Consider the following 12,241-nt stretch of genomic DNA (forward strand, 5'->3'; position numbering starts at 1 on the left):
AAAAAAAAAAAAAAAAAAGATTTATTAATGTAAGACAACTAAACCCAGAGCTCAGTAACGGTACATCGGAAACTTATACAGAAACTTAAGAGAAAAAAGGTTCTAATCTTGAAGGAGAACTGTGTTATTTATTCTCTCGATACGATTTATTTACACGCGGTGTGTTTAGCCATTAAACACGAGACACATTCCTCGGTTAGCTTGGAAAATAAACAAACGCAATGCTAACGGCTAATGGACTGTAGATAACGAGCAACGCGGCGCGAGGTGGGTCATTTTTTGTATTTCTATTTAATAAACACTTATTATTATTATTATTATTATTATTATTATTATTATTATTTTAATAATTATCCGAGGAAATAAATTGGTGTTACTATATTAAAACGGCGTGGAGTACTATTAGAATTTAGACGCACATTCGAAAGGTTGCTACGCGGCTAAGCTAACCCTGCTAACCAGTGTTGTGCTTGTATAATCATTAACACTTGACTACAGAATGACTAGCAGGCAGCCGATTTAGCTAATGCTAACTACAGCCGCATAAAATGAGGTTTTGTGTTTTTTGTATAATCTGCGATATATACTCTTACTCACATTTAAGAGTAACATATACTCCATGTTCTTTAAAGAAGATTAATGGGGTCCTCGATAACGAACTAGTTTCATGTTTTGCAATACGGAAATACAATATTGCAATATCGTTTATAAACTATTAAAGGGTGTGTAGATGTGAATATAGAATCCATAGAAATCTTGATGTTGTATGTTCTCAGTGATTTGGTGCCTAATACTGCTTTAAAGATTAAAGTAGTATTAAAGAATGATGATTTATATCATTATTCTGACTATAACTTCTCAGAGCATTAACGCACATCTCAGGAGGTGCGTGTGTGCGCGTGCGTGTTAAGGCGTTAATGCGAATGTGGGCTCTGGGGACTTCCAAAGTGTTCCAGGGCTGGTTTTGTGAGTGGAAAGTTCATGAAACTCTAATGGGTATAAGAAGTACCTATGATAGGAAACATGTTTCCAAATCTTATTGTATGATCATATGGGGCTTTGAAGTGGGGGAACAAAAATTACCCTGGTTTAAAAGGGGGGGAGAAAAAGCTATACATCCCTCAGAGTTATAGCTGAATGATAGAAAAACACAGTTTTGATATTGTGATAAATGACATTACGGTACAATCTTCCAAGATATATTTGTGGGGAAGTGGTAGCTTAGTGGTTAAGGCATTAGATTTCTGATCCCAGGTCCACCACTTTCTGGGCCCCTGAGCCAGGCTCCAATTAATCAGTTGTATAAAAATGAGATGAAAATGTAAATCGCTTTGGATAAGGTTGTCTGCTGAATGTAAATGTAGTTTTATTTGTATAGTGCTTCTAATAATGGACATAGTCACAATGGCTGCTTTACAGAAATATATCCATTATACATTTTTCATTTATCTCTAATGGTGGCGGCAAGGATACATTCCCTTTAACATGATATTGGGTAGAAATGTTTGAGAGGAACCAGACTCAAAATAAAAACCCATCCTCATCTGATAGTTATAACATGCGTCATCATTAGTAACTCCGCTGTTAGTTATTAGCCAATGTTAAAATCTATCTTTGGTCGACTTGTATATCCTTCTTTGCCTCATTGAACGTCTAAAATACCACATGTGGAATGTTCAACTCTGATTAGTCAGAATGTGTTGGTGAATTTTCTTTAACTGTTTCCAATTTGCTTTAAGGCTAATACTTTTTCAGTTCTGTAGTAATAACGCATTCAAAGGAACTTGAACGGTGGTTCAGCACATACTCAATCTATGCTTTTGTGTACTCGGTGTAGTATCTGAATTAGAATCTGAGGTTTTCCCAAAATGTAGTATGCTGATATGAGGTTCCCAAAATTACCTGGATGGTAGCTTTTAAAAAATTTTGAGATGTGTAAAAGAAATGGTAAATCAAATTCTATGGTATATATTCTATGAGGAACAATGAAGAAAAGCTGAAATGGAACAAGGAGTTTTATTCATGGTTTCTGTGTGCGTAATTAGGGAACATCTTTCTCTTCTGTTATGTGACGTTATTGTGTGCCAGTACTTGCATACTCTTTGCCTATACACTTTAAAGTATATACTTTTTCTTCACAAATAGAAATACTGGTAATTTCTGCAAACAGGGACACAGCAAAAGTCTATAAGAAGTAGATTAATAAAAAAAAAGTCTTCTGTAAAATGCTTATAACATTTATAAACGTTTGAGAACTTTCTATTTCCGTTTCAACGAAAAGGTTTTCGAGTCTTTAGGCGTCAGTTCAGTTGCAATGTCGTTTTGTTTTTATGTGTTCCCTTATTAAGTGAGAGTGAAAAATAGTGACGCTTTTGGGGAAATTCCTTTAATAGCCGCTACAAGCTGATAACAGGAACTACATTTTCTTGCAGACTTTCCACACAATTAAATATAAAAGTGTGACCTCATTCATTTATTAAGTTAAAAACTGAAAATGTTGGCCGGTAGTTGAGATATAAGAGGAATAAAACGCATCAGGCCACATCACAGAACCCTGCAGTCGAATATTTTCCGCATTTTATTCTTACACACAAACGCCCACATAGTGCACTTTCAGCACAATAGAAAGCTGACTGAGATTCAGTCACAGAGACAGAGCAGCTTCATGAAGTGTCTATAGGAAATGAAGTTGCATGTAATAACACTTCATTTGTTAGTCATTACGTTCAAATATGTGAAAATAATGTGACGCAGGTCGCAGTAACTGAATGTGTTAGTAGATTTTTTAGTTTTATCTTACTTCTAAACAGTAAAATGTTTGTTCTGCTTCGGTTTTCAGCCAGACTGAAGATTATGAAGATTGATTATGAAGACTGATTCAGACTGAGAAGGTTAAACTATGGAGCTGTACTGGTACATGTAAGTCAGAATTCTCTCTCTCGCTCTCTCTCTCTCTCTCTCTCTCTCTCTCTCTCGCTGTCTCTCTAGCTCTCTCTCTCACTCTCTCTAGCTTTCTCTTTCTCTAGCACTCTCTCACTCTCTCTCTCTCTCTCTCTCTCTAGCCTCTCTCTCTTTCTCTAGCGCGCTCTATCTCTCTCTCTAGCCTCTCTCTCTAGCCTCTCTCTCTAGGCTCTCTCTTTCTCTAGCTCTCTCTTTCTCTAGCTCTCTCTTTCTCATTCTCACTCACATTTAAAGTCCTAGAAAACCTACATACTTGATCACCGTTCAATAAGGTTAATGTTGATTGCCATTTTTAGTGTAAAGTTGGACTCGTTTTAGGGTGTAACAGCTCACAATCAGAAAGTGTTAAAACCACATTCATGCCGGAACTGAAGAAACAGTAAACCAAGGGGTTTCATAGTGTACTGTGGTACCTGTGTGTTAGTGAATGTGGGGTTAAACAAACATTATTCCTCGCTGACTCTGCTAATCAGGTTCTCTCATTTGAATGGTACACTCCACTCATGTCTCAGATCATGCTGATGTGTGAATTCAGTGGGTGTTTTGACATCTATGGATTAACTATGGATAACATTTTTAAAGACAACTGTGGAACTTTTTTTTTTTGTTGTTGCTCCCACTTGTTGCCTGATGAATCATTTCTATCCTGATTGATGGAGATCTCTTCTAGGAGATGACTCCACCAGACCCCAGACCCCTATCCACATGGTGGAATGGCTCACTGAATAGTCCAATGTTTATGAAAATTTTGTAAACCATACGCTCCGGTCCGCAATCACTAGATCTCAGCTTAATTGGACATCTGTAAACGATTTTATGGCAACATGTTGGACAAAAGCACACTGAAGCTTGTGGTAAAAGTAAAAGCCCATACTTGCTTAATTTAAATACTTATAGCTTAGCTTTTAATTATTTTCAACTGTTTCCTAGAATTTTAAAGCTATTCATTTCATTATAGCAATGAGCTTTATTGATATATAAATAATCTGAATATTCGTGGAGTAGCTAGTAATATAAATAAAAATGAATTTTTTTTAACTATAAATGGATGTCATACATGATAAAGTAAATGAAAAATATGTTAATGTTGATTGTTTGCTGCGATATCAGAGGAATAGATCACTTTGGGATGCATCGTTCTTGGAAAATCAACAGTGACTGCTTTTTCGGGTCCGTGTCACACCGGACTGTCCTTTGATTATCACAGTTCTGTAATAACCTGAGATGATTTGCTTTGAATGAAGCTTCGTCTACGTGTCTTACGTGTCCCATCTTTGCAGAGTTGTCATAATATTTATTATGATAAAGATCTTCTTCTACGTCTGCTGGTACCGCTCAAGACAGAGGCAGCTGGCCGCGTATCTCAGTAATCCACGCAACGCTCAGATCGTTATTGTGGGAGGAAGAGCATACCTGCACCAGATGTGCGAGAACCAAAATGTAAGTATGCTACATTAGTTAATTCGTTAAGGTGGTCAATTTTCAATCATGCTAACCTTTTATTCTGTTTGGTTTTTTAACTTCAGTAGGGAAAGCTAAAAGAGAGAGCGAATGTTCAAGTTTCTGTACTCTTAAGCAATAATGTACGAACATTCTGTTAAGGAAGACGGACAGCTGCTGCTCACGTTGACGTTACATTTTTTTTTTTTTTTTTATTACATTTTCTGGGCTGTGTTTGGTTAGATAGAAATAACAATTTTAGTTAAAATAAAACAGGCTTTTATCTGACTGCTATTGAAGAGAAGTCATGGCATCAGTAATCCAGAATATCATAGATATTACAATAAAAGATATTATATCTTATCATAGATAAGATATCTGTAGTCTGTATTGATCTTGTTCCTTTATCTACAATTTCCCTGTAGTATTTTTATTAGTATTATTATAAACTAAATTTAAGCAACTGGACTTTTTGGAGATTTTTCACCTCTTAATCTCTTTTCTTCATGTCTCAATTAACATTTAGCTGTTATTTAAAATACAAATTGTACTGGTCTACTGTAACTGTCCCATCGTACAGCACCTTTATTTATCCAAAAAATCTATCACCATCAACTCAGTGTCTTGATGTAGTTCAGGAAATCATAGGTTTGATATAACTCTGCAAAATGGGACGAATTCTGATCTATAATTGCAGTTCATAAATATTTTCTGTTTTTTTTTTTAGACGTCAATCTGGCCAAATTGGTACAGCGTTCAGGATGATGGCTCTGTAGGTGAACCGTCCGTTTCTCTTCCACCTTCTTCATCCCTCTCTCAACTGGATCTGCCCCCTCCATACGAGGCTGTTTCTGGAGGTAAGACCTACAGGAGTCCTTCTGGTTACATTGTGTTCTGAGGCCTACAGTTAACAAACCCTCATATAACAAATTTTTTTTTGTAAAGATTAAGATGACTGTAACAGATTTGTCCAGGGGTAGGTGGTGAGAGGAAGTGGCTTTAAAAACACAAGCAGGACACTTCCGCAGTCTGTACATGTTAACAATTGAGTTGCGTAAGCTGCAAGTCTGATAAAAGTGATTAACTGATGGTCAGGCAACAGTTATATTGTTATTGTGGGATTAAGGAAAGACCGTGTTCCGCTTATGTTGTGGTTAGCCGACCTTTCTTCTGTTATTTTTTTTATTATTATTATTATTTTTTTTTTACATAAATTGCTATTTGAATGTGCAGTTGCTGATCACGCATGAGCCTCATCAATTATGCACTTCTGTCAGATATAAATAGATAAATAAATGCTCAAATAAAATGTTTTAATTTGAAAATGAGATTTCTCTTAAATGAACAAAGCTTTCTGAGATATTTATATCTCATAAAAATTGAATTAGCAAGACCCCAGCACATGTACATTTGATCAATTGAATTCAAGGAGAAAGCAAGAGCCAGACATACACGGAGACAGGCAGAGATAGAAGGAGGTCATTCAGAAAAGCACTCAAGCCTAATTCAAGGTCTCTGCTCTAAACAGTATTCTCTGCTCAGTATTTCTATTATCAGTTAGTTTTAACAGTTGCTTTGTGTATACAAGGCCTTAAGCTGCATTTGAGTGGAATGAAATGGTAAACTGATGAACGTTAGCTTACACAAGAAGCAGAGGATTAGGAGACATTGTGGAGATCGGGTTGGTTTGTAGCCAGTGTTTCAACGTTGTTGTGAGTCATAGTGACGGCGTACATGTGTCGATTCATGTATACAGTGAGCAGGCAGGAGTGGTGTTTTGGAAACAGCCATGACTGCGCAAAAGGACCTTCATCGCTTTAAATGTTTCATTGTTAAACACAACAAGATGCTGAATCATTCTGAAGAATACTTGATCAGATATTGGGCTTATTCAGAATAGTATCAGGCAAAATAAATAGTGTGTTTAGTAAATAATAATAAGACAGTTGCCTCACTTATGACAGATTAAAATGCATTTCTTTCTATTACCATATACCCTTTTTAAAAACGTTTTTAGTCCAGTGCTCCTCACTCTTCATTTGTCTTGTTGCGTGCAGAAATGTAGGTTGGATTTCACAACACTGTCCCTGTGGACTTTATAGGTCGCTTTCCTACTACAACTGTCTCCATTTCTCCTTGCAGGGGACGTGCCTGCACTGCAAAGCCATTACAGCATAAACATGTTACATTTCTACCTCTGTTGCCACTCTTGGCACGTTTGTAACGTTAGCATACCCAGTGGTAGTCAAACACACAGAAGATCATGGCATTGCTGGAGTTGTATTACTGAATCAAACGACTATGTTTTTGGCTAAACAGCTGTTAGTTATTTTTTAAGTGATATCCCAAAATTTGTAAAAATATACCTGGCTGGTGACAATTAATGGACTAATCATCTCAAAAAGAAGGGATTCGATCTTTTTACCTTTTGGTTTTTGTTAATGTGTAACAAGACTTGTACAATTCAGTACAATTTCATAATGAAGATAAAAACAATAACCTGCCAAGTTTTGGCTTTGAGAACCGGTTTTATCAACTATACACAGTAGAGTCATAACCAGACAGCTGCAGATGAGAAAGAACTATGTGTTGCTGGTGGTTTTTTAATCAGTGTGTAATGTTATCATTATATTTAGCAGTGGACTTCCATGCAGTGTGTCAGGGAAATGGCAGTATTTCATTATTGCATAATGTACTCTGATTTTTGGAGTGTGCGTTTTCTCTTCGGTATAACCGTGTTCCCTTTCTCTCTTCCGCTTTAGCGGACGACCTGAAACCTCCTCCGTACAGCGAGTTTGCTCAGAACGACGACACGGACACGTCTCAGAGCATCGCGATCCCAGAGGGCAACAATTCGAGCATCAGCGATGACCCGCCTCCATACACCCCCACTGCCAATCAGCACACCAGCATTCAGTGCCAAGCCGAGCCTGAAGGGAGAGTCTCTTCCAGCTAGTCTCTTCCAATGTCATGTCTCAGTTTTGTTCACAGCAAGGGCTGTACTTCTCCATGCAGTTGCTCAGCGTTTAGTTAGAGACTCATTTCTTTGTTATTTTTACTCTTATTAAAGGTGCATGAGGTGGATTCTAAACATCGTAAGATATTAAGGGAAATTGTTGGTTTAAAAAACAAAAAGAATGAAAGTGGCCTATTAATATTCTCTTCTTGAAAGATGATGAAATGGTGAGCTGCTCTAGTGTTAATGGGTGCTTTAAGCTCACTCATGCCTTATTTTGATTTCTTCTTATATAACCAGCATCATGATGATAACACACTTGTGTACCATGTTTTCTAGACAATATGTCGCACCGGGTACAAGGATGAATTCTTTCTGCTTAGATTAAGCATTCGTATACACGTCGCTTTGTTCACTGTAACGTATCCATTTTCTTATTTTACATATAGTATGTTCTGCTCCTAAAACAGCACTTAAGCACACCCTAGTGGTATAGCCTTGTTTTTGCTACTGAAAATGTCTACACATTTTCTTTTCCTTTTAGACTGAAACCACCTTATTTACTTGATAAGGAGCTTTTGTCGGTGTGAACTCTGCTGCTCCAGTGCCAGTTTCTTCTAGCAGCTATCTGTCTGTAACCACGGAATCTCCAGGGTAATAGTAGTCTGCCCTTCAGTAACTGTCCTGTAGCGAGTGAAGTAGAATGCCTTCTGTAAAACAAACTCAGAGCCCATAGTCTGGAAAATATGGTTACACACACACCACAGCAATGACTTTGTCCTATATGCATTTCAACTTTCTGACATTTATAGGTCTAATGACTGCTTCAGTGCAGGGGTGGACAAATAATAAATTCAATAGCTAGCCTTCCTGGCAAATGTGAAGCTCCAGTGTATTGCCCAGATCCACATTTAAACCTAATTGACTAGGAAACAAAATGATAGGCAGTGTCATTTAATAATATATGGATAGCTAGTTAGCTAGTTATCAATACAGAATAAGGGAAACGAAACAAGTACATCACCCAGAGAGTCCTTGTCCCCATCTGATAACGTATAAATGCAAGGTGCTTATTTCACTTTGTTTCCAAATACTTGCATTAATCCTTATATTAAAATTGGACATCTATCTTCTGTAAATCTGCCTAGTAAAAATTCATTCTACCGCTATAGCTCACTCTTCAGCCAATGATATATGCTATAGGTATCAGCTGTATCAGTGCATTACTTTTATACATACTCGCCTAATGAAAAGTTTAGTGGTCTATATGGAGTACAGTATTTAGATTTCTCTGATTCTGCCTGCTTGCTTGATAGCTAGGCAACTATGAATTAAAAAAACAGACACAAAACTTAATAGCCTGGACAGGAAATAGAATAATCCTGGGCTTCTTATTTGTCCACCCCTGTTGCATATTCACCTTGAATTAAGTGTACGTAAGTGTGTAGTTAACAGTGCCATGTTAGAATGAGATATTTCTCAGACCTAGAAACATTTGTTCTCGTCTCTATAAACGCCCAAAGGGAGAGGATTCTGTGCAGAGGTTTGACCTCATGTTTATGCATAACCTCGCTTTGTATGTGATGACAATTTCTAAAACTATCCCTAAGCACTTTTATGTCTGTGTAATTGCCTTACTTCTGTCTGTGTAAGTGGGCACGTGCCGATAATCGGGGTGTACAGTATAGCTCAATATTCAAGTTAATGTTGTTATCATGGACACTTAAAGCTATCAGAACCATCCTTGCATTGCATACTTGAGGAATTAGGTTTGTCTCAGTAGTCTCAGATTGGGTGCATCCTTCACATCACGATTGAGACGCGTTTCCTTTTCGGTTAAAATGCTGCTAAGCTTGTGAGAACAGGTCCGGATAACTGTTTTATTTTCTTAACTTGATATCCTGATGTTATTGTAACCGTGATAATTGTTACTCACTTATCGCGTTATGACAATGTATGACCGGCACAAGCCTTTTTGTAAACGGCGAACATAATTAACGATCATCGGAGCCCACATGGCAATGATGATGTGTGTAACTGCAGAGAGTATGACCGTCGTACCCTTTGGCTTATCAGGCGACCGTAATGATTTAATGCATTTACGGCACACAGTAAGGAACTCGCCTCCTTCTTTATGATTTCTTTCAGTATGTGTGTTTATTAGTAGACGTTCATATCAATGTTAATGTGTTTTAAAGAATGTATGACTGTGCAGTTGTCAAATGTATCAGGTTAACATACACTTACTGGCCAATTTATTAGACACACCTACCTTATTTGTGGCTGATGCACCTGTGAAAGTGCCACACAAACTACTATGTCTGTGTCATTACTGAACTGAAAGCAACCAAAATATCTGATTAGCCAGTGATCCTATGATAGTCCCTTTCCACTAATAGGGGCTAACATCATAGAGAGCAACAGATGGGTTACAGTCAGTAGTTATACACCTCTAAAGTGGTCTTGTACGGTTGGTGAGTCTGTTAAAATGGTCATTAAGTAGCTGTCATGTAATAAACTGGCAACTCAATGTAATGGGATCAATACTTTTTTATTATTAAAGCCTCTTGGTAAAAGAATTAGAACTCTGTCTATGTTAGTTAGTTCTCTGTCAGACACTCTAATTGGAGATGTTGATATTGATAAACAGCTAAAAATATCCCCATCAGGCATGTACCAATAATTGGTTATGCAGTATATCACAATAAGGTGTGTATATCTGGACGTTACATAAAATAAATAGAAAATAAAGTTTTAGATCTACAGTGGGTATAAAAAAATCTACACAATTAAATTGGCAGTTTTTTTTTTTATGAAAAGTTAAATCATGTAGGAACTTTTTTTTTTTTTTTTTTTGCAAAGTAGAAAAATGAAGTGAAAATCAAATATTTTCAGGGAAAAAAAATGTACAAAGCATAACATGTTAACTTTTGCTTCTTTACCTAAAATTATTTTATTGCTTTCCAATTAATTTTAATACATTGTAGTTTCACATTTATGCTGATTCGGACGTAATTTATTATTTTTCTTTTGTTTTTTTCTTCTTTTTTTTTTTACATCAAAGAAAACCTGCTACTATTTATAAGAGAGGTGTACACACTTTTTTATATCCATTGTAAATACCAATGTCAATATTCCAGACCTTCCCATTGACTGGGAAGATTTCACATAAGTAGCTATCATGGTGGTAGCTATCAAGGAACCACATTATTAAACAACACTTGAATGGAAAAATCGACAGAGCCAGAGCAAAAACAAAGACCTTTAATAAAAGTTTACGAAACCACAACTTCTTATCCAGACAGGTGAACCTGCCTGGGCTAATTCCACAGGAGGGCTAATATAGCACAAATTGCTGAAAAAGTCCATGCTGGTAGATGATAGAAAGGTGTTAGAATACACAGTACATCACAGAGTACCATGCTGTTCCCTATCCACTGCCAGAAGAACCTACAGTATACATATGAGCATCAGAACTGGACCATGGAGCAATGGAAGAAGTTGGCCTCACGTTGTTATTTCCATCATTAGAGATGACACCAGGATGCGCTATGAATAGAAGGCAAGTCTGACAGAGGCAGGGTGATGCGCTGGTCAATATTTTGCTGGGAAATTTGGCGTTCATGTGGATGTTACTTTTGACATGTACCACCTACCTGAACCTTGTTGCAGACATAAGTACACTCCTTTTTTCCCTATATTCCCTTTCTATAGGATAATGCACCCTGCTACACTGCAAAAAAAGGGTTCAAGGTGTTGACTTGGCTTTCAAATTCCCCAGCTTTCAATCTGATTGAGGATCTGTGGGATGTTCTGCACAAACAAGTCAGATCACAACTTAAACAAGCTAATGTTTCAGTACCAGATACCACAGCGCACCTTCAGAAGTCTCGTGGAGTCCAATTCTAACCAACTCAGAACTGTTTTGGGGACTGACACAATATTAGACAGGTGGTTTTAATGTTATGGCTGATCAGTGTATGTTCCACATGTACAGAAGGGCCCAAAATATGTATGTATAAAAATGTTATTACTAAATTTATTGGAATAACAAAGGGTAGCTGTAAGTCATGTTTGAATTATGCAGTCATATTAGCATCCAGACACTGATTTTGGCGAACTACTGTATGAACAATATCACGAATTCGTGCCATGGTTAGTCGTGTTGGTGGATCTGTTCCAAACACACGTCGCCATTGGCGTTGAACTTCACACACATTTTCTAATTTACGATATCGCTTCAGAATGCTCGAAAGTTAACATAGATAACAACTGTTTAAGTGTGTATACATTAAAAATATGTTTATAGTTGTGTGTTCATATTCACAAATACAATGGCAAAAGACATTGTCTATAGAAAGAAAGTGGATATATGAGCTGAAAGTCTATTAAGTCCCATAAACAATAGTTTCTGAATAATATTTTCCCCTTACTGTATAAGATAAAGATGTACAGTGGATGTAAGCTGATCAAGCTGCTGTTCAGTGTATAATATGAAACAAATAGAATAGTTAAAAAGCAGTCTCGTCTTTATTCATTTTTATCATGTACATCTCACTGTAGCCACTAGAGAGCAATGGAATACCATATTTCAAGACAAACCCTGCTTACACACATTACACACATTTCTTTGCCTTGGCTTTTATGTAGTTGAACAGGTTTATCTTTAGTTCGAGCAAATGTCCCACATTTAATCTCAAAGCTGAATAATATTAATATGATAAATAAAAGTATTGAAAGCAAACGCTGCTACGATCATGTGACTATAAGCTATAAGGTTTTCGGCAGAATTGAATAAAAATATATTTAATGAAAATGTAGAGAGAGGATCAGGGACACTGTGTTTAAGTAAAAATACTTAAATAATATTTCAATAAAATCTTA

At 36.7% G+C, this 12,241-nt stretch overlaps 1 protein-coding gene across 2 annotated transcripts; it reads left to right on the forward strand.

The window, feature by feature from the left end:
• si:dkey-118j18.2 (uncharacterized) lies at positions 1-9,936 on the forward strand. 2 transcript variants are annotated; one of them, XM_058376551.1, is made up of 5 exons: positions 1-267; positions 2,844-2,919; positions 4,242-4,401; positions 5,129-5,258; positions 7,164-9,936. In XM_058376551.1, the coding sequence occupies exons 2-5, from the start codon at positions 2,900-2,902 to the stop codon at positions 7,355-7,357; spliced, it is 504 nt and encodes a 167-aa protein (XP_058232534.1). In that variant the 5' UTR covers positions 1-267; positions 2,844-2,899; the 3' UTR covers positions 7,358-9,936. The 2 variants fall into 2 exon arrangements, with proteins under 2 accessions (XP_058232534.1, XP_058232533.1); XM_058376550.1 differs by having other exon boundaries at positions 2-267; positions 2,840-2,919.
• Positions 9,937-12,241: the final 2,305 nt, after the last annotated feature.

This window comes from Hemibagrus wyckioides, linkage group LG23, assembly GCF_019097595.1.
Source record: "Hemibagrus wyckioides isolate EC202008001 linkage group LG23, SWU_Hwy_1.0, whole genome shotgun sequence".
NCBI classification, from domain to species: domain Eukaryota; kingdom Metazoa; phylum Chordata; class Actinopteri; order Siluriformes; family Bagridae; genus Hemibagrus; species Hemibagrus wyckioides.

What these genes read in the sequence shown, in the direction of transcription:
- si:dkey-118j18.2 (XM_058376551.1), top strand. Translation starts at nt 2,900, where the DNA reads ATGGAGCTGTACTGGTACAT. An exon ending in ATGGAGCTGTACTGGTACAT is followed by an intron (nt 2,920 to 4,241) that starts GTAAGTCAGAAT and finishes CCATCTTTGCAG; the next exon opens with AGTTGTCATAATATTTATTA. An exon ending in AGATGTGCGAGAACCAAAAT is followed by an intron (nt 4,402 to 5,128) that starts GTAAGTATGCTA and finishes TTTTTTTTTTAG; the next exon opens with ACGTCAATCTGGCCAAATTG.